Source organism: Toxorhynchites rutilus, chromosome 2 (assembly GCF_029784135.1).
Source record: "Toxorhynchites rutilus septentrionalis strain SRP chromosome 2, ASM2978413v1, whole genome shotgun sequence".
Classification (NCBI taxonomy): Eukaryota; Metazoa; Arthropoda; class Insecta; order Diptera; family Culicidae; genus Toxorhynchites; species Toxorhynchites rutilus.
This window is the reverse complement of record NC_073745.1, coordinates 141,824,103-141,847,242: the sequence shown is the minus strand read 5'-3', so window position 1 is coordinate 141,847,242 and position 23,140 is coordinate 141,824,103. Positions and strand designations below refer to the sequence as shown.

Here is a 23,140-nt window from a genome sequence, read left to right as displayed (position 1 = left end):
GAAGAAGCTAAAAAAGGATTGGATGCAGCTAGGAAGCTGACTTTCATATCGATTTGTCGTTATATCTATATTGATGCCGTTAAACAGATTTTTCAGAGTTATCAAAAGTGCGGCCTTGCTGAACCCCCAAAATTACGTCAAGCTACCAAACCTTGATGATTTGATGAGCCAATTTCCTCAATTCGTTAAAGCAGATGATAGACCAGGCTTGGATAACGGCTACTCAAGTCAAAGCTTATGGGACAACGATTTAGTGTCTCAGATATAACTTGGTCCCCAGCTGTTGGATGTCAGAAGGCGTGTAGGGAAATTTTTGTATCCATTGCTAAGGTCGTTTGTAAGACACTTTTTTATTATCAGTTTGTGTTGAGCGAATATTTTCGTTTTACAATCCCAACAAAATCCGGAAATCGGTTGGTACCCGCAATTATAGACCCTATTTCCAAAGCGAAGAACTATGTATCAGCTCATGGAGGAGCTTCAAGGATGAAATTAACGAAAAATTTGAAGGCAAAGTTCAAGGAAACCAACTAAAATTATCATACAATTCAGATGATATAAAAAAACCATTTCATGATTTATATTCTTGTATTGATACGACTTTAACAACCCATAGATAAAAAAATAAATACAGAATGAAAATAAACCTTTATCTTTATTTTTAAACTGAACTTTTCGATACAGATTTTTTTTTTACTAAAAATACAGATAGGGGAACTGGGGAGAATGTGGTCACCCTAATATTCTAATACTTACAAAAACGTAGTAGGAAACACATAACGTTTTTCAAATGAGGCTTGGTTTTGGTTGGGGTGGCATATTTTTCTTGGGTCAAAACCAAAAAAGGAACCCCTTTAGAAGCAGAAGGTGATGAGGTATATCAGCTTTTGAAAACAGAAGATTGTCAGTAGTAATCCTCCACTTTTCCCCCAAACAACGAAATGCGAAATATGTTATATTTGTTTTTCGCTGAAATTGAACAAAATATTTGTTCATCTCTCCTAGAATATGTGAACAGTCGTCCAAACTGTTGATTTGTCGCAAATATCTGGTCAAATAAACTTAATTTCACTAGAAATTCCTAAAGTTCGAAACGTACAAAACAACGGCCGAATTGCTACCGATAGAGCGTTTTTTTGTTTTTATTGCTATCTTGACATGCGACAGTACAGAGTGGCTAAAAAGTCATGAAATTCTTCAAACATAATATGACTATCAATACGGTGTCAATAGTCAATAGTTATACTACCAAAAAAGCAGGTGACCACATTACCCCCACTAACCCTATACAGATTTTTTCAGAAAATTTTACAGAATTTAATGTGGCAACTCTGGCAACTACACCCAAAATTGATTTTTGGCTCATGTTTTGTCGTCCCGATTCATTACTTTTAATGAGCGTAAAAATGACAGAAAATGCCATGACTCACAAATACTGGTAAGCATTTGTATAATATATATGGTACGGCAATATAAGATTAATACGAGCGAACGAAACAAAAGACAAGTTTCAAATGAGCGCGCATTACTTCGACACATATGTACACGGCCCAGAACGAGATGGAAATAGTTCTCCTGCATGCTGGAAAGTGTTTTCTAAGAGAAAAATTAGAAAATGTAATTTTGTAATTTGTAATGAGATGTAATATTATCAAGCTCCTCTCCAACAGCATCATTAGCTATGTGGATAACGTGGTCGTGTAAAACAGTATATCATTCCAGCCGGCCTTGGTTCGATCCCCATTGACGCCGTATAAATTTTTTTTGTGTGCAATCCCAAAAAAAATTAAGAAAGAAAATATAAAGAGATGTCTGCTTCCATACATACAAACATTTTAAAGCGTTGGGGAACATATGACATTATTTTCCTATTTGACGCTTCAAGGCAGAAAATGACATGTTTTCTGTCGAAAATGAAATGCTTTCTGACAACGCTAGTTTGGGTGTATAGACGCCGCAGTAACTAGAAAGAAGCGGCCAAGCTGGAACAGACATGATTTCATCCGATGAATTAATCCATTCGCACAACTGATTATCGAAATATGTATAGAGAAACATCACTGAAAAAGATTAGTAGTACACTGAATTCTTTTTACGCGATTTTTTTCCGTGATTTTATTTTACGCGATTCTCTTTTACTTCATTGAGAAGAGAAAGAGAAGAAAAGGAATTCTGCGAGAGTGTGTGCAAGTTGTGACGAAAACGAAAACGAAAAGTATGATATTGGGTGCCAATAAAAATAGTTTTTTGTTTTTTTTATAATTCGTTTATTTGTACAGGCTCAGTTACATAGGTTTAAAGAAGCCAAACTCTCAACTATACTTTTACTATTAACATGTTTTTTTTAATTCTACGGTTAATGAAATAGGAAACCGATTACTCGCGGTCGACTCGAGTTTAGAAGGGTGACACATTTTCTTTAGGAAAAGGATGGGATGTAAAGAGATTGTAACCATGTTCACACTCACACTCACACTCTATAATAAAAATAGTTATCTCGATTTTTCATTCGGAACTTGCTACGAAATGTTGATTTGCACGATAATATACCCTATGCAAGATATTAGCTCATTCGGACTTTATTTTCTGGTGTCGCAGACGTTGAAATTTGAGTTTTTGCGAAAACAAAAAAAAAACACCGGAAATCGGGGTTTTAAAAAAATAATGCTGGTGCCAAATGTCTTAAAAATTCATGACACGTCGAGATTTACAGTCACAGAGTGCCGATTTTTGACAAAAAATTTTTTTTTTTCGAAATGACACTAGATCTCGACGTTTCGTGCAATTTTTAGACATTTGGCATCAACTTTTTTTTTCGAAAACCCCGATTTCTTTTACTCCCCACTTGGGTGATTTTTCGATTTTCAAAAAACTCAAACTTTGACCGCTTTGCGCCACTCTCCCTTAAGTCCGATTGAGCAGAAATTCGGCATAGCGTGTTTTTTCGGGGTGGTGAACATTTTTTATGGGGTAACTTTTTAAAACCCGAGATGACCATTTTCATTGGCACCCTAGTATCTATATACAGTAACGTCTCGATTATATCACTGGGCGTTTTTATCACGTCTCGTTTGTATCTCGTTTGTATCGATTATATCACTGATTTTTTTTCGTTTTTATCACGTTCTTTGAAACAAAAGAAATAATATGCAAATTTCAATTCGTCATTGAGTTATGGATAAAAAAATGAGGATTACGCAGAAAAGAATTATTTTTAAGTATTCATACTGCCTCCAGTGATCCATCGTATTCATCGTATTCTCTTTGATTGTTTAGAATGAGATGTACGGCCTGTGCCGTTTCTCAAGTTTAATCCGTGCAAGATTCAGTAGTGCAGTATTTTATTTCGTCAATTGTTAAAGTTCCATTTGAAGGTGATACATTTTTGTGACAGCTTTTACGAATTGAAGTTTCTATTTATTCCTTGGGAAAGACAAATATGCGAGGTAAAAAATCCTCCGGAACGTAAGTCCAATCGGGGGTAATTTAAAAAATAGTGAGCTTTGACTAGTTTTCTGACGATATCCAACTTGAGTGTTATAAGAAGTGACCACTTCCATGTCAAGACTTACGTGACAAGAGAACCAGAAAGCTGGACATTAAAGATAACATTTCAAGGAAACTAAAAAATGATTCACTTGCAAACTAAGAAATTCGTACGTGATTTTGGAGCACTTGCGTTGTTCTAGTATAGTAGTGTCTTAATTTTAAAACGAGTTTTGGCATTCGTAAGCTTCAGATATTGTTTGTGGCGGAAAGTTTTCAACCGATGATCGGGTAATGGATAGTTTGTATATAATATAATCGATAATCGCGACGAATCTAGTTTACTTTCCAAAATATCAAAGGATTACATTAACTCATTCGGAGAAAAAAAAACGTGTTGCAGAAATCATTACTGATGAAACCGAATAAATTTCATATCGTGTTCCTATTTTACAGATATTCTTAAACTGTAATTGACAATAATTGAGGGGCTCAAAATGAAAGGGGTGTAAGTGACATCATCGATTTCTCTCCATCGACTCTCAAACACAAATCCCAGCTGTATTTGACAGTGTGGAAGATAGGTCAGAACCTCATCTATCGGAATCTATAGCAAACTTAAATTGAAACTTTTTTGCAGTTGAGTTATTAACTGAAGAAAAAGTTGATGAAGAGAAATCGATCAAATCACTTACACCCCTTTCCTTCTAAGCCCCTCAAATGGAAGATCGAATAATCTTCGATGTTTCAAAGATTTATCACTTCCAGCGTATTGCCGAGGTTATGCTGTTGCTGGGTCAACCGGAAACTATTTTGTGAATGGTTCCAAAATTAGTTTGTTTCAAAAGCTTGTCAGTTTTTAACGAAAAAAAAACTACAACCTAAACCATCTTTTTAATATGATGGATTACTGCTGTGCGCATCATTAGGAGATTAATTTTTCTCTGATAACTGATTAATATGAGCTTTTTCTACAAATGTCGAATGTAGTATCAATTGCTCAATCAATGGATCAGGGAATAATTCGAAATATAAAATTCATCTACCGAGAAAAATTAGAATCGTCAATCATGTTAAATTCAGAAATACTGACCAAGGCACTAAGAAGGGTTGAAGGATCTATTATTTTGGATTTTTTTACTATTCAAGTTTATTGTCGAGTCTTGGCACCATGTTTATGATTCCATGTCAATCTTATTATTGATTCCTACTCCTGACTCCTAAAACATTTTTTTCTGTAGATTTTTAATTGTCAAAACCGAAAAAACTATAGCTTTTTCAATAGGCTTTAGGAAATTCAAACTGAAAGTGATTTCATGTAAGTTTATGTAACAATACATGAAGTATCAAGATTTAAGGTAGACTTGTTTTCTTTGTTTTTTTTTGTTTCTGAGATATATGATTTTTTCCTATTTTTATGCTGACTTCGACAATAAAACTAGTTTTAAAAAATATATTTCAGATTTGTCTGCTTTGAGGATAAAACATAAAAAAAAATCCATGATTTTTCGAAAGCAGAGATATTTTAAATAACATATCAATAAATTCTAAATAGTTATAAAGCGATGGCAAATTATGCAATGTTTGCAAGAAGCAGTTCAACGAAAGCGAGCAGATTCGTTGCGAAACAATTGGTGAAAATTGCAGTGCTGTTTCTCGAAATGGTAGAGGATAAAAATATTTTTATGATGTCATGCTAGCATCATGTAACATCTTTCTTATTCCGAAACATAAATGCACAACGGATGGGGGGCACTTCACAAGCGTTGATAACATAAAAATGGATCCGCTAAGAACCCGCCGCAACTCTTAGCTTTAATTGGTGGCTCTTTGTTAGAAAATACAGCAAAAACGAAACGTGAGTTTATAATAAATAAAAGTATGATTCGACATTCAATGCACTTCATATTAGATCATCGGCAAATTCCATTAAGGTAGTATTCTAGTACATTTCTTCCACATTTCTGTAGTTTAGGAAGGACTTATCGAAAATTCTATTATTTACCGAGCTAGAGCCATTCATATCGATTCATATCGGATTTATATGGATACAATCTGCAGGTATCTCTCTATCGCATGAACATCTAAAAAATTATATTTTTTAAAATTTACTGTTTTTAAAAAATCGGGAAACGTAAGAAAACATGTTTTGAATCGCATTTTATTTTTCAAACGGCTGTCAATTTGTCAAAAAAAGATGTTTTGACTTGTCCGAGATTCATGCGATAGCGGCATCTTTACCGATTCAGAATCTGTTCGATTTTTTTTTTGATTCAGATAACCAGAAGGGCTGTACGCCATGGCAAAACTTTTTTTTTGAACCCTCTCACTCTCAGCCATACAAATGGAACCCAAATTTCTGCATTACTCGAGAATCAATCAATCAAATGAAACGAAATTTGGCATGTGGAGGTTTTAGGGTGCAATAAATCTTTCTATGGTGGTTAGACACTTCACCCCCTCTCTAAGGGGGTGGCTGCCATACAAATGAAATACAAATTTCTGCATTACTCGAGAATTAATCAAGCAAACGGAACCAAATTTGGCATGTGGAAGTTCTAGGGTGCAATAAATGTTTTCACGGTGGTTAGATACTCCTCCCTCTCTCTATGGGGGGGCTGACATACAAATGAAACACAAATTTCTGCATTACTCGAGAGGAGAGACGTCTGTCTTTATTCTATCTTATTTTTTGTATCGAACATTTATTCCATTTAGCGGAGAAACATGCTATTTGTAAGTGGTTGAAAAATATTGAACGAGAATTGTGTCTGAAAATAATGTGATATTATAATGATGAGTTTTGGTAGAAGTACTAGGAATTTTTTAGTAAAAGGTAAATTCAACGGGGTCGATTAGAAGATCAATCAATGAACAGTTCTGCGATTGGACTCATGAACTTGCGCTTAGTAAGAAAACGTGAATGTTTGAAAGTATTGATAGCAAAAAAAAAATTTTGGGCGGGACGTAGTTTGCCGGGTCAGCTAGTAAACTATTAGTATAAAGTGCAATTTCTTAACTTTCTCAATCACTAAGGTCTCCAATTGAATGATAATTAAACAATTCTTCAACAGATTCATCAAACTTATTTCTTTAACTTGCTTCTTTGCATTCATATATTTTTTTTATACTCGACATTTTGGAGTAGTGATTAATAAAAAAACGTTCACCAAAACACTGGTGGAACGACTTTATTGCAACAGACACTAACTTCAAGTTAACAAAAATTTATTGTTTCAATATAAAATTAGACGAATTAGTGTCGTCATCTGTAAACTTAGAAAATGTCAAGCCTCAGTCGTGAAATGGACCCAAGGGGTCAATGTATAATACCAACGAGTATTTTAAATAGTTTCATTAACTTTTCTTTGATACAAACAGATCAACTACATCACTACTACTTGACAAATTATTACATTTTTTGTATCATTGTGGCTTAGTAATAATTCAGTTGATCAACAAAAACGTTTTACCTAAATGGCAATAATTTTCATTGCCATTTAGGTAAAACGTAAACGGATACTTCATTATCCAACAATACAAGCAAATAAATTTTCATCTGCTGTGGGATTTTGATAATTTGGGTTTGACAAACATAAGTTACGAAAATTTTATCATTGTTTCACATAGCGTTGCAGAGTAACGAGTGTCATTTGTTGAAAAATTATTCAAAAATCAACCATTTGGTTGAACTTTTGCATCGCGAAAAAATCTCTTTAATCACTGTAAGATAAATGCTATCTGTGAAACGCTACCTCCGGACAGTGGTGTTCATGGGCAAGTATAGGAGCCACTCTAGACTTTTCATAATTTAAAAAAGACACAAATTGAACGGTTTGTTTGAAATTCACAATGATTCAATAGGTATGATCTGATAAAATGGTTGATTTAGCCGACATCCTTTATGATAATTTTTGAAATTCTTGAAGAGGATATTTTGGACCATTTCTTTAAGCACTGTTGGCTTTCTACTGGTGCTGGTTTATATTTTGCTTCAATTAATACAAAATATTTTGTCATCTCATTTTGAAGTGATTGCAAAAACACAATTGATTCTACTTTAGAAGTAAACAGTTACCGCAACGCCATCAACAACGAAAGCGCATGCTCAACAAATAACTCTCTGGTAAAATTATCTTACAAAACACTGTAGTTGAAAAATAAATAATTATCAACACGAGTATCATTGATCCAGCGGGTAGATGAGTACTACTGCTTTAGGATATACATTAATATTGAAACATCGATGCACTGTTTTTATCGAAATTGTAGTATAAACTAGGTTTCACAGTTCAATCTGGAATATGAGTATTAGAATCAATGTTCACAACAAAACAAATTTAAACAGCAAAATTTGAAGACGCTTCAGACAATTAGTGAAAATTATGCTTTCTCCGTTGACACAACCTAATGACAATCTAATGATTAATGCGACACATCAGGTAGCGCTGGACGCTTTGCTTTCCTTCATGACTCACGTACCTTGGTAATGTTTTTTTTTGTAATATGCCTCTTCTCCAGCTGGACGCTCAAAGATGGGTTCACCAAAATCGAAACTCGTAGTCGTAGTAAGGTCGTAAAATTCCTCTATCTATCGAAGCAACTCCTTAATCGGTTCTCTGCTCGTTTCCTTTTTGCTCCTTCACCACTCACCACTCCACACAAACACACAGTTGGTCACAGACAGACAGACAAACAGACAGTATTAATCCGGCAATCCGACACATTAGCTCGAAGGTAAATGATACCTGGCGTATTTCTCACTAACATTCGAGACAAAACTAGAAATCGTAAAATTCTTAAATTGCACTCGTCTTCACGGTAAATTGATGTAACAAACGAACGAACAAAAAACTCACTTCGCTTTTCACTTTTTTTTTGCTGCCAGTGCAAAATAAAAAAAATATTGCCAAATTTCTTCTTCAGCGCGGTGGTAAAACAATAAACTAGATCATAAACACTGGGATAATTTCTCCCTCCAATCCTGAAGCAGCTTGTGAGAGTTAACGATCTTTTCTACAGTCAAAGAACCACCTTTCTCTTCGACAGGTTAATCCGGCCCAGAAGGATGTTTTTACACATCGCCCTCCTGCACAAACCACGTGAACACTTACTTCAAGTGCCCATTTTGGAACCCCTCACTTACTGGTCTCGTCGCGTACAAATCCGCCCAAATAGAAAGTGCCTCAAAACACAAACAACAACAACGAAAAACACCTCATCAATTGGCGACGACGACGACAGTTAAACACTTAACACTTGAAGACCATCGAAGGCCCAGAATGGTTCGTTATTATGCAAAACCAGCTGGCAAATGAATCAATCGTTAGTTTTCCTTGGAGTTATGGTTTCCAATTTTTCACCACCCCAAATGGACGCGAAAAAAAGGGAGATGAAGTCTGAGACTCAAACGATTACAAACCACGATCACGAAACAGAACGCTTGAAAACCGTGCGCGCGCAGCAACTGGTAGTTCGAAACTGGCCAACTCGTGTCGCTACCGCTCAAAAGCTTGGGTCTCGGAGGACTCGGGCGAGCATAACACCACACTACCCCATAACAGGTTGTTGTTCTCTTTTTTTCCTTTCCACGACGATCAGCTGCAATGATCGATGAGAGGAAACCATTCGAAAGAGAGTAAAAATGGGGTTGGATATCGGGCAGCTCTGTTTCAAGAGAGAGATGATCGTCAGGTAGCGCGTGGAAAAATTGAGAGTTATGTTGAAACACTTGTTGCAATAATCTCGCTCTCTCTCTCTCGCAAAATGCTCCATTTTTTTGGTTTTCTTGCGTGAGCACAGAGAAAGGAGCAAAATTATATGTTATCAGTTCACTTAACTTCCAAAGGTTTATGCTCTCGCTCTCAATTACGTGCGGTCGAACATTACATGATATTTGCATGGCAAACTGTTGTCTCGATTAACCAATCACGATTCGATCATTTGGCAAATATATTGAACTTGTAACATATCATGTTGGGAAAGAAAGCTACACGTGTACGTATGATATCAATTAAGCGATTTGAACTCTGAAATGATGATTTCATTCCTGAGCGGCACGAACATATCTCGATTTACACTCAACGATAGCTACCTCGGAGTCAACATAGCACTATCATTCCACAATCGCAGCCGCTGCTAAGCCGGGAGTATGTGATACAAAATCTGGTTCACTTAACAATCACCACACGGTACCCGGGGCACCCGTCGTATGTGCAAGTAGTAAATATAGCTCGCCCAATTTATCAATTACGCTCATATAGTCCGTAATCTGCGCCCGTTGTCAGCGTCAACATCGCAACATTAGCGTCCGGACTGGATCGGGCGTCGTTCGCGAATCCACGATCCACGAGAGTTGTTTAGCTAGAAGAGGTAAACAAACAATCAAAGTCAATAGCGGGATTTGCTTTCTTCCCCTGGGATTTTTGCATAAATAAATCTAATGCGTCGTGGGCTTCTGAATTGTTCTAGTGAAGTTGAGTGTTGACTCATACTCGGGGCCACTTACTAATGGCTTTCGAGGTTTGAGAAATTGGTTGAAAGCAGTTGATAAAATAAATGTTTTACAATAGATTAATATTTCTGGCAGATTAGCAATTAGCAAAAAATCTCAAGAGAAGTTCAAAGAAATTTATGAAATCATGAACAATTTATTTCCACATCCTCCAGGACCAGCCTGCAACGGTCAACCAAATCCAATATAAAGGATTAGTATGATCTTCTGAGGATATCTTTTTGAATCTTACATTTATAGTACTGACAGCTCCTATAGAATGGAATAGCTGAGTGCTTATTGCTTAGGCATCTCTCCGTGGAATTGTTAACACATTTGTCGTCCAGCGTGATTCGTTTGAGTTTCTTGCGGGGCCCTAATTCGACTCTCGGTAGCAAAAAAATTGTAAGGGGTTGTATCTAGGACCCGACCGCATATTTTCGACGTAGAACTATGCAATTACATTATGCAATCCACTTTTTACCACTTTACCACTTCGAATATTATTTTAGAATGCATCGAAACGTTTGTAATAGATTATGTTCTTCGTTACAAATAAATTTGATGAACGTCCTTTTACGTTTGATATGATGCCTAGGACTACCAAAATATGTGAACGGAACAATTGTCAAACGATCTTTGTATTCTACATTTCCCTCTGAAATTATTGCACATCTCATGTTTACGTAGTTCTCGAGCCGCGAAAGTTCATTCACCTCTAGTATCTGAAATGACGATTTTCCTAGGCTTCTCAGTTTAAAAGTACGTTTTAAGGAAACATATTCCGGTCTGCACAACGACAAGCGAGTACAAAAGTACTCAACACCAAAAAATACTCCCGACTTGCATGTATTTGCAAAGCGGAATCCCCCAGGCACATTAATTTTGAAGTCCGTATTAGGGAAACACAGCTCGGGGGGAACAAAAATACCCCCGACTAGAATGTATATTTGCAAAGCGGATTTCCACAGGTACATTGATTTTGAAGTCTGTTTTGGGGAAACCGTAAATCGGGCCAATCCAAACATGGCAGTTAGGGCGTTTAGATAACGCTTGACATTTTACAGTTATTCAATTGTTCATCTAATGAAAAAGGACATTTTATTAATTGTGATAGACGCGTTGAAATATTTCCTATCAATTGATGCAAATATCTTTCCGATCTGTTAAGAAATGTTATAAGTTATAAGCATTCGAAATACAGGTAGGGTTAGCACACAAATCGGCACGAATGTATGGGAAAAAAGGAAGTTCTTCCAGTTTTAATGAATTTAAACCGTTTATAGATTAACGAATTGTAATGTATAGCATATCAAACAAATCTTAGAGAATTCCCGATTCGATTGGTATGCAAATCATGAGAATTCGTTCCCAGTGAAAGTAGTTATTAACGTTAACTTTATTTCATAAAAACGTGACCTGTTTCTGATTTCGCACCCTACCTGAAACACGTAGTTCTACGTCAAAAAATAACGAGATAAGCCATAGACAATGATAAGGAATAAAGCAATAAGGAACAGATGGATATGTTCAGGACTAGTTTCCACATAAATATGACATAAAATTATTCAAACTGTGCTCCACTTGGATGTTTACGCTCAATCTTCTGTTGACCCCAATTTTTTTTATCACTCAGGAAGTTTTGCAATTCGACAAAAAGATGATAATCGCTTGGTACCTGGTCCAGACTATATGGTAGATCCATTCAAATTACCCTTTATGAACCTTTCGAATGGTGACAAATTATACAATAAAACGATGCATAGTGAATATATTTTTTTTTAATCAAGTGCGCTACGATTTTTAGTTAGCGTTCGATATTTGATAGAATTTCTATAGATGTCAAACCTCCAAGCACATTCGGCATTCAAGAAGTTTGAAATCCTTCTGTTGGCTAAGAGGGTTGATGATGACGAAGTCACTCTCTATAATAATATTTTTTTGGTTTATTATCATATTTTTTTGGTTTATTATTTATCGTGCCGAAATATAATTTGTTCTACGCGTGGTTCTTCAATTGTTATCAGAAGAATTATTCGATATTCGTTGGATTTTGCGACATTTCCTTGCACGGTGGAATTTTCTAATTATACAGGGTTTTCCATTTCGGGCTTCCGAAAGTATACAGCCCTGCGCTGACAACCGTTTGACATAGCTGTCAACCAAAGCGTCATATCGTTAGTTGAATGTCTGCCATTTTACAATATGGATCGTTTTAGCATCGCACAACGTGTTAATTTTGTTAAATTATGCTATGAAAATGATGAAAAACCGGAAAATGTTTTTCGAGCATTACGGACGGATTTTGGTCGTCATGGACGGCCTACAGAGCACACAATCGCTAATGTAGTGCGTAAATTCGAACAAACTGGATCCGTAGCGGATATTGTGAAACCTGTGCATCATCGTAATGTGCGTTCGGCCGAAAATATTGCTGCTGTTGCTGCCAGTGTGGAGGATGACCCGAATGTTTCGATTCCACGGCGTGCTCAGCAATTGGGCTCAACAATTGGGCACATCATTGTGGCGAATTTTGCATTTGGACTTGCACCTACATCCATATAAAGTCCAACTGGTACAAAAATTAGAGCGTGGTGACCATGGAATGCGTCGGGCATACGTCGATTGGGTGAACGAACAACAGCAGCAAAATGCTGAATTTTTGCATCAAATTTTCTTTAGCGATGAGGCACATTTCGTGCTCGGTGGCTATGTGAACACCCAAAATTTCCGTATATGGGGCTCTACAAATCCACACGTGATTGTTGAGAGGCCATTGCATCCGCCAAAAGTCACTGTTTGGTGCGCATTATGGTCTGGTAGAGTCATCGGGCCGTATTTCTTTGAAAATGAGGACGGCGAGACGGTAACTGTGAATGGTGAGCGCTTTGGCGGCATGTTAACCGATTTCTTTGCCACAAATTGAAGATATTATTTCACACATAATGGCATAAACCAAACTTTAATTTAAAATAAAAGTTTCATCGAAATTCGAATTCTAAGTGTGTTTTCTTTCAATTTACTTTCGGAATTTAAAGTTGGAAAACCCTGTATTAGGTTGGGGAAAAAGTAATCCGTTTATTTTTGGGTATAGTTCAAAATATTTTTTTAATGTGCTTCGGATTGTCCGATTTAGGGTCAAATGTGCACCATTTTGTTGCAAAATTTGTTGCCATTCAAAAGATAGCTTCATAATGCCTCTCTCATAGAAATTTTGGCCTTATTGGCATTAGATTTTTACAATCTTCTCTTGATCCCAATTTCTTAACACTAAGGAAGTTTTACAATGCGCGAAAAAGGTAGTAATCGCTTGGTGCCAGGTCCGCACTATACATTAAACATTCCAATTAATGGATGCATCAAAACATCCTAATCAAAACATCGGAATTGCGTGGCCTTGCGTTGTCCTGATAGAACACAACACTTCCTCTGTTGGCCAATTTTGGACGTTTTTGGACATTCGCTAGCTTCAAGCGCTCCATTTGTTGACTGTAGAGATCTGTATTTAGTGTATTGCACTAAAACAAAATTGTTGATTTCCATTCCATCATTTTTCAAACAAATGTAGACTACATACTTATATGTTTATGTTACAATGTTTTATTAAGATAAATATTATTCCCACGGTACTTGTTTCTTTTAGTTGTTTTTTTATTCATTGTTGTGTCAATTATTTCACAGTGCTGATTGTATATACGCGTCAATGCATCAGTTTTGCGTCACCAGAATCGAGGCATGACGAGTATATTCATCAATCACAGAGTAAGTTGCGCTGGTAAGATATTGGATTAGAAAGATTGCTTTATTTCATAAAGTTCTAAATTTTATTACTAATACTTACTTCTTTGGTTAACATAAGTATATATATATATTATATACATACTAGCTGACCCGGTAAACGTTGTTCTGCCATTTAAATTAGAGAATATTTTGGGTGTTAAATAAAACATGACTTAAGCGTGTTTGAATGTTTTAACGATCTACAAAATTATACTAATTTGATCGATAAAAAGAACGAATGAAACGATTGCAACGGAAGTTGGTATGGTGTTTCATGATGCAATGTATTTCATATTTAAATGTAAAGGGAGAAAAAGTTATAGATTTTCGTCGTTAAGTTAAAAAATGAAATAAAGAAAATCAACATTCATATCGTTCAAATGCTGTCTTGTTGGAGGAAAATACGCGTCTCTCTTTTTCAATATGCTCAGCTTAATTTTATAACTGCTGGGTCTCGTTCATGAATTGGGAAACCAATGATACGTCAGACAACAATGGAGCAGATGTGTCGTTCTCATTTGGAACCGCATTACTTCGTTGTTGTCATTCAGTCGAGGAGTATTCACAGCGGTATTCTAATTTAGCATCACAGCCATATTGCCACTTCTTTTATTCACAGACTTGCAAATGTTATAACTGCTCTTTACCCAGCTGAGGCGAATATGGTAGAATTCAAAAATGAATATATATGATATATTTAAGATGAATATATGATATATTTAAGATCCAACTTCATTTTATGATGTGGTGTAATATTCTTACTCATTTGTCTAACATCACCAGTGGTTCTGTGGATAGCGAAGTCGTGTAAACAGCCTTGTATCTGCTTGGCATCGATTTGACATTGTTTTGGGTACAATACCAAGCTGACGTTCAGTTTGAGAGAAAGTTTGTTGATTTCACCCTTCAGCACATGAAAAAGCTTTTTTGTTTCTACCAAAGATATTATTTTTCTGCCAACGCTAGACAGTTCAGATATTCAAATAAAGGGTGTGTCACATCAAATTGAATCACGGAAAAAACGATGTAGAAATTCGCCCAGTAGACCGATCCTTTTGAAAATTTTAGACAGTAAAATTAAAACTATGAAACAACTTTTGGCATTTTCTTTTTATTCATACTTCGAGCCCAAGCCCGTATGCTCGCACCTTCCTCTTTACACCGTCCATAAGGTTCTGTACAACGTCAGGTTGTAGATTTTTTTAAACAGAAATCCATTTTCTCTTGAAGCCCGCCTCCGATATGACAACTTTTGGGTTCTTCCGGAGGGCCTGCTTCATAATCGCCCAATATTTCTCTATTGGGCGAAGCTCCGGCGCGTTGGGCGGGTTCATTTCTTTTGGCACGAAGGTGACCCCGTTGGCTTCATACCACTCCAACACGTCCTTTGAATAGTGGCACGAAGCGAGATCCGGCCAGAAGATGGTCGGGCCCTCGTGCTGCTTCAATAGTGGTAGTAAGCGCTTCTGTAGGCACTCCTTAAGGTAAACCTGCCCGTTTACCATGCCGGTCATCACGAAGGGGGCGCTCCGTGGATTGGACGATTCCCAGCATCTTACCGATGTCCCGATGTGACAACTCCGGATTCTCGAAATGAGTGCACAGGATTAATTCACGACGCTCTTTTTCGTTCGACGACATTTTTCCAAATTTACGAAAAATTGACAGTGAAGCATGGCCAACGTGATCTATACACTCTTATCTGATTATAAGTTGAAGATATAATTCCTAAAAATTAAATTTCTACAGCGTTTTTTCCGTGATGCAATTTGATGTGACACACCCTTTATTACGTATCGCACCCAGGAAGAGCGGAGGGGATGTTTTGTAGAATCAGAGATAAACAAAAGTTTGTTTGAAATGACGAATTTAGGGTTGAGTATAGAAACTATCTTCGTTTATAAGACTAGCTGTAGATCCTTTTTTTGTTTTGGTAAGTGCGCGAAATATTTAAAAAAAAACGTGAAAATTATCGTTTCATAACAACAGCTGCGAGTTTATTTACAAAATCTTACAAAATTAACACCAAATTCACATAAATTACAGCATGTTTATAATCCGTAAAAAAAACATTTTTTATGTGTTTTCTGACTTTAAGGGGATGAATCAAAAATTGAATTCTTCTTTTCTAATCAAAAAACAAAAAATATATGCATAAAAAACGAATGAAAAAAATTACTTGATTATATACAGGATTGGATTATATACAGTGAAAAGAAATCCGAGACTGTATATAATCGAGTCCGCCCTGTATTGGGAAGGTTTTTAACGAAGCTGCGGTATGTTTTAAGGCGTCGTGCACAAATTACGTAACGTTAAAAATCCGGATTTTGGACCCCCTCTCTCCTACGTAACGCAATTTCCGGGATGACAAAACATGAGGTAAAAATCAATTTTGGGTGTAAAGTTATCGTTCAGGCTCTTGAAAACTTCAAACAAACTGTGTGCTACTTGCTCTTCTTACGACTAGGCCCCACAACCAAACAAGCTGCCAATCCAGAATCTGAACCCCTTGGACAATAAACCAAGTCATGGCCCAGCTTTTATGAACAAATCCTGTTGGAATACCCAATCAGCACAGTGGTTTTTGTGCGAATAGGCCAGCAAATACTTCGATGACTCCTGATTTTTAACTCGTGTCTGTCGATAAAAAATAATCTGCACCAATCAATTTCGAGAGAATACTCGCCCCCAATAGCCTACACTTTCAAATGGCTTGTGGATAGTATTCAGCCATTTGTCCTAAATCAGAATGAGTCATGAGTCGGATTAGTTTCTTTTTTTACATATTTGCATGAAAACAGTGCGGAACAGATCTTGAGATCATTCGTATTGCAGAAAGGTTATTTTATCACGAAAACCATCACCCATTAATTGGTAATTTAATCCATGAAAGTGGATAATTGTTTTATCGAGAGCATCGTATGGTATTATTTCAAGCACTTTCATCCTCTACGACATAAATTGCATCAATGAGCCATCGCACAGAAAGGCTTTCAATTTCATCAAAGGTCACGCTGATAATATAATTATTCTAATTTGCCTCAAGGTTTGCCGAATTAAGATTACCATCGAAGCAGACAGCAAATCCGCTACAATTACCGAACGGACATGCAACAGCTGGATGCAAGTGAGAAGACCTTCACCGCGGCCATCCATTTGGGAAGCATGTTTGATGTTGCCCTACGCATTGCATTATACGCCATTTAATTGCCCTAAACTGAACAACGGGTAGATGATGGATATACGCACATCCAACTGACAGCACATCAATTGACGCACACGGTCACAAGCACAATTTATTTTAATTTCTTTTTTAAGATTAACCCTACCCACCTAAGAGAGGTCTCGGCCATCCGATGGCGATTTTGTGCCAATCCGCATAGACCTTCCCCAAAGAAGGAGCGTTTCAACGTGAAATGTTCGTTCATTGTTGAATGGTTGAATGGATCACTATAAAAATCATACGGTAGCCCGGCTTAGAAAATTCGAGCCCTTTGCGATGCAATTAAGATGGATGTGCGTATAAATGGGTATTTTTCAGTTAGGTAATTGACTAATTAACCGCACTGTTCATATGGTATTCCGTTCGAATTGTGATGAGAATTCCGGTCGCTGCTGGATTAAATAAGTAATGTTTGGTTACGGCGAGTTACGTTCAAAGCGATGATGAATTCAATTTGTGGTATTTATGATTGAGAGAGACATGTGCTCAAATGAGGGCGGTGAAAGCTAAGCGGAATCTTCTTCACATTTCACAAGCCTGGATTGTCTTATTCATGCTTGGGCCAAATTATTCATCACGGTTCTGACTCCTTGAATCCATCACTATTCATCACGATTCTGACACCTAGAATTTGCTAGCTTCTCAGTATTATCGTCAAACACAATTGCATATGAAACGTAACCACCATGGGACATTCTACAGGGTTTTCCAACTTTAAATTCCGAAAGTAAATTGAAATAAAACACACTTAGAATTCGAATTTCGATGAAACTTTTATTTCAAATTAAAGTTTGGTTTATGCCATTATGTGTGAAATACAACATCATTCAAATGTCCACCTAGGGTTTCCTCGCACATCTTGATCCGGAACAGGTAATTTTCGATGACTTTTCGGCACATATGGGGCGGTATCTCGGTCATAACTTCACGAATGTTGTCTTTCAAATGTTCAAGAGTTTGCGGAGAGTTGGCATAGACACGGTCTTTCGCATAACCCCACAAAAAAAATCTAGCGGGTTCAAATCGCATGATCTGGACGGCCAATTGGCATTACCAAAACGCGAAATTATGCGTCCCTCAAATTTCGTTCGCAATATGGCCATGTTCGGTCGTGCTGTGTGGCACGTGGCGCCGTCCTGCTGAAACCATATGTCATCCGTATCCATATCTTCAATTTGTGGCAAAAAAAATCGGTTAACATGCGGCCATAGCGTTCACCATTCACAGTTACCATCTCGCCGTCCTCATTATCAAAGAAATACGGCCCGATGACTCCACCAGACCATAATGCGCACCAAACAGTGACTTATGGCGGATGCAATGGCCTCTCAACAATCACGTGTGGATTTTCTGAGTCCCATATACGGAAATTTTGGGTGTTCACATAGCCACAAAGCTCGAAATGTGCCTAATCGCTGAAGAAAATTTGATGCGAAAATTCAGCATTTTGCTGCTGTTGTTCGTTCACCCAATCGACGTATGCCCGACGCATTCCATGGTCACCACGCTCTAATTTTTGTACCAGTTGGACTTTATAAGGATGTAGGTGCAAGTCCAAATGCAAAATTCGCCACAATGATGTGTTTGATAAGCCCAATTGCTGAGCACGCCGTGGAATCGAAACATTCGGGTCATCCTCCACACTGGCAGCAACAGCAGCAATATTTTCGACCGAACGCACATTACGATGATGTACAGGTTTCACAATATCCGCTACGGATCCAGTTTGTTCGAATTTACGCACTACATTAGCGATTGTGTACTCTGTGAGCCGTCCATGATGACCAAAATCCGTCCGTAATGCTCGAAAAACATTTGCCGGTTTTTCATCATTTTTATAGTATAATTTAACAAAATTAACACGTTGTGCGATGCTAAAACAATCCATATTGTAAAATGGCAGACATTCAACTAACGATATGACGCTTTGGTTGACAGCTATGTCAAACGGTTGTCAACGCAGGGCTGTATACTTTCGGAAGCCCGAAATGGAAAACCCTGTATAATGTGCATTTTCTTAATAGACGGAAAGCAAAAAATAAACGAATTAAATTTGTTATTGTTGAACTGATGTGAATTCTAATGATATAATATACAACAAATACTGAATGCTGAAATCCAACATAGAAGATGTATAGGATATTTTTTTTTCCAAAATATATATTTTTATCAAGGCTCATATGGCCTTAGCCTGACGGGGCCCGAGTTCAATATTTTGACAGTTTTTCTTATTATCTATGTTAGTAATATGTAACCGATTACTCGCGGTCGGCTCGAGGTTAGTATTACAAGTGTTCTCGTGATTGGGATGTTGCTGTCTCCAATGCTCTGTACGTGTGCCCGACACGGGATACTTCCTATTGGGATGCAGCTGACCATTAATCAGCAACGCCCTCCTAGTATGTATATATGTATGTATCTAGCGTGGTGCGTCTTCTCGACTTGAGGAATCCAGGATAGAATGGTCACTAGCCGGCGCAATCATCAGCTCGTGTAGAGTTGTCATAAGCGGTACAACCTTTGGCTCTTCTTGAATCATCAGTGGACTGCACAACCTTTGGCCCGTGTATCTGTAAAGAGTGTGTGTATGTATTGCCGCGACTAAGTAAAAGTTTTGTAGATTGGATAGGAGGGATATGAAACAGGGACACAATATATATTTTTTGAACATAAATAACAGAAAAACCAGCAGTAGCCAAATGAAATTTCTTCAGGATTATTGGCCGATACAACGTTTTTTTATAAAACTACCGAGCTATTTTTTTTTGCATCCAAGGATATAAAAATAAATCCTGTTAGTGGCAACGAGAAATAATTATTCGCGATCACAAAGGTAACAAAGAGACCAGTATCAATCATCAATATTTATGCCGGGTGGTTTTCTGAATTGTTTTGATTCAGCATGCGGAAATAAATGAATGTGTTTCCACAGTCATGTTCAAATAACAATGTAATATAGTAATTTTATTTACAAGCACATAATAATGTTTATTATTTTGTTTGGCGACATAAGAAAAATTTAATGAAGTAACGAACGATTGGATATTTTCAATACAAAATTTATTGCCATTCTAAAGGTAGTTTCATAATGTCTCTATCATGGGAGTCTTGGTCCTTATTGGCGAAAAACTGTAGCAATAGATTTTTACAATCCTCTCTTCATCCCATTTTCTTATCACCCAGGATTTTTTTTTTAAAATAAACTACGTTGCACGTATTCTACTGTTGCAGTATCGGCAACATAAACACTATTCACAATTTCAGCGGCATAGCTGGCATTTTCGTATCTATAAAAGAAAAAGTGTAAAATGTACCGAATTTTCTCTTTGTCGATCTCCATTGTAAACACCCTGTAACTCACAATTGAATGGAGCAAACAAAAAACAGCAAAAGTTTTTTTTTAGTGTGAAATGTCACCTTTACAACGAGCATATACTTGAAATTGTATGATCGATATTACGCGAGATCACTAAAGCCAGCTATCGAGAAAATAAGGGATAACTTATTCCCCAACCTAATATAATTAAATTCAGATTTTGTAATTAAATTACATGAAGGGAATTTATGCTGAAATAGGATTAATATTTCTATAAAGTTCGCATCTTTTTCTCCTAAACCAGGTAGCACATAGAACTTGCTAAACATTGAATTGGAAATTATTCTCCAACATTTTGCAAGTCTTATGGTTTCCGAGTTAAGATTTTCGAAAAAAGTTGAAAAAATTCAAAATTTCTAAAAAAAATAATATATTCAAAATATAATAATAAATTTTTTGACAGTATTTTTGTGCACAAAAATTATTTCAACAAACAGGAAAATACAACTGATATAAACGCCAGTTTCCACATTTCAATGTTTTATACTAAAAGAAAGCAAATATTAAATCATAAGAGAAGAAATAATTAAACTATCCGTAAAACAGTTCTGAAGTTTACATAGAACGTTTGGGAATTTAAAAAGATACAATTGGAGATGCCGGGCATCGATCACGGTACCTCTCACATGCTAAGCGAGCGCTCTACCATCTGAGCTACATCCCCTGTGTTATTTAGAGTTACTTAAAAACACAAATATCAGTATAAGAAATAAAAACATACAAACTCTCATATTTTATAAGCAGTAACTGCCTAATGGCCAAAAAACTGTAACAAACGATACTGGTTTAAATGACCGATCAACTTTACTCGAAAAAGTGAAACTGAAAGTTCGTTATAAATTTTTTTTTTATAAATACTTTCGAGCATTCACGTTTTGTTACTAATCCCGAAAATATTTATTAATTGATCTTCTAATTGACGCATGAGTTTTGTAGTCATATAAAATAAATCATGCAATCAATGAACTCGCTAGATAAATTCACAGTGTCGAAATCTTAGGTGGTGTGAAGCAGTTAACTCTTCCAGATTAGCAAGACCGAAAGCAGTTTCAAACAGTTAGAAGTGGAACGGAAATTACTTGATGTAATTTGAATGCTTAAAACACGTAGACTCATACTTAACCATTTTCTATTAAATTTTCCTATACTTCAACCAGAACTCGTAATTATAATATAATTATTATTATCAGACACAATTCACGTTCCAAATTTCAATCACTTGCAAAAAAACACGTTACTTCAATCGTATTCCTAATTTCTATTTTCAAAGTTATTCCACCTGAGAATCTATTATCATTCCAACGGAATACGAAAATCAATTCCATCAACGCGAATTTCAATTGAACCGACAACGCTGTCAATGCCACTGCAGAACATATAGGAATTCGATTTTTTCGATTTTTTCAATTTTCCTTCAAAATTATTCCAAAAACTATTCGATTTGTCTCTCCGTAACACTGATTTACGACAAGAGCTTAGAAACACATTCGACGTTTTTTTATAGTGTGTTTATTTTTACAGCCAACTATATTTTTATAACTATACATATATAAACAATTTTCTTAATTCTATGGTTAGTAAGGCAGAAAGCCGATTACTCGCGGTTGACTCAAGCTTAGAATGGTGTCATATTTTTCAAGGAAGAGGATGCGATATACAGAAATTGTAACAATGTTAACGATCACACTCAATTCTGAAATCTATTCATATTTACATTTCAACTTATTCTACTGATTATAGCAAGAGGACCAGTTACTCGAAAACAAAGAAAACGAAAGCAAATTTGACGATTCATTTTTATTTATTTTACAATAATTCAATAGCTTGTTTCAAAAAGTTTTTTTTCATTGTAATAGTTGCGTTGGAATGTTTTCAATTGATTGATGCAAACATCTCTGCGATCTATCGAGAAAAGGTCGAGTTATAAACATCCCGAAAAATAATCAGTTAATACATGAAATTCATTATGTTGCTTCTCATTCTATAAAGTGCAGATGTAATGTAAGTAAACTAAATGCTTGTACTAAGCAGCGCAAATCCTTATCAAAGCAGCGGAACAATTTTCAAATTAACTCACAGTCTCAGCATTAACATGTACTGTTGATTGCTCGCTTCTAGGGCGACACTGGAACACTGAACTTAATAAATATCCAAGAAGTTTGTCGGTATCACAGCTATCAAAGAAAAATAATCTATAAAATAAACTTCGCAGAACGGCATCCGAAAATCCGAACTGAATCGTTTGTGTGGTGGCGGCGGAGGCGATAGTAACCGTGGTGAAACGAATTTTCACTTCAGTTTTCAACGAAGAACACAGCTCTCACCTCTGTGAAACACCGTCTTCGCATCCTGCTTGAAATGTGATATTTTGATACTTTGACGCTACTTTTAATCGGGAAAAAAAGCACGAATTAGCGAAAATTAAATGATTGATCGGAAAAAAGTCACTAAAACACTCCTAAACTTATATAACCTTTTTTTTTAATGCATCGATCGTTTTAGAATAACTTTTCAGAGAGAGTTTTGATGACCCTGAAAAGGACCATAGTTTCATGAAAGCGGCTGAAGAGTGTTGACTCATGATTCTTTTCTATTCTCGCGTAAACAATATACAGGTAAGTTATATGGAGATATTTGTGTCCTTATTGCCAAAGCACGTAATGCATCTCTTATTCTTAGATATACTCTCACTGCAGTCGCAGGAGATTTTATATTTGTGCCATTACCGCCATTAACTGAAGAGAAGGCTTCCAATGTATCATCAGTTTATGTGATATAA

At 36.4% G+C, this 23,140-nt stretch overlaps 2 protein-coding genes across 2 annotated transcripts in view; one reads left to right on the top strand and one right to left on the bottom strand.

Annotated features, from left to right (window-relative positions):
- The window catches only part of LOC129771792 (patched domain-containing protein 3), a 227,333-nt gene extending 218,356 nt beyond the window's left edge, over positions 1-8,977 (bottom strand). The window contains exon 1 of the mRNA XM_055775826.1: positions 7,969-8,977. The gene's annotated coding sequence lies outside the window, so the exon portion shown is untranslated. The remainder of the gene's footprint in view (positions 1-7,968) is intronic.
- Positions 1-23,140, top strand: part of LOC129766187 (uncharacterized) — a 45,051-nt gene extending 21,911 nt beyond the window's left edge. Inside the window, exon 4 of the mRNA XM_055766690.1 lies at positions 23,041-23,140. Within this exon, the coding sequence (XP_055622665.1) occupies positions 23,041-23,140 (100 nt within the window). The remainder of the gene's footprint in view (positions 1-23,040) is intronic.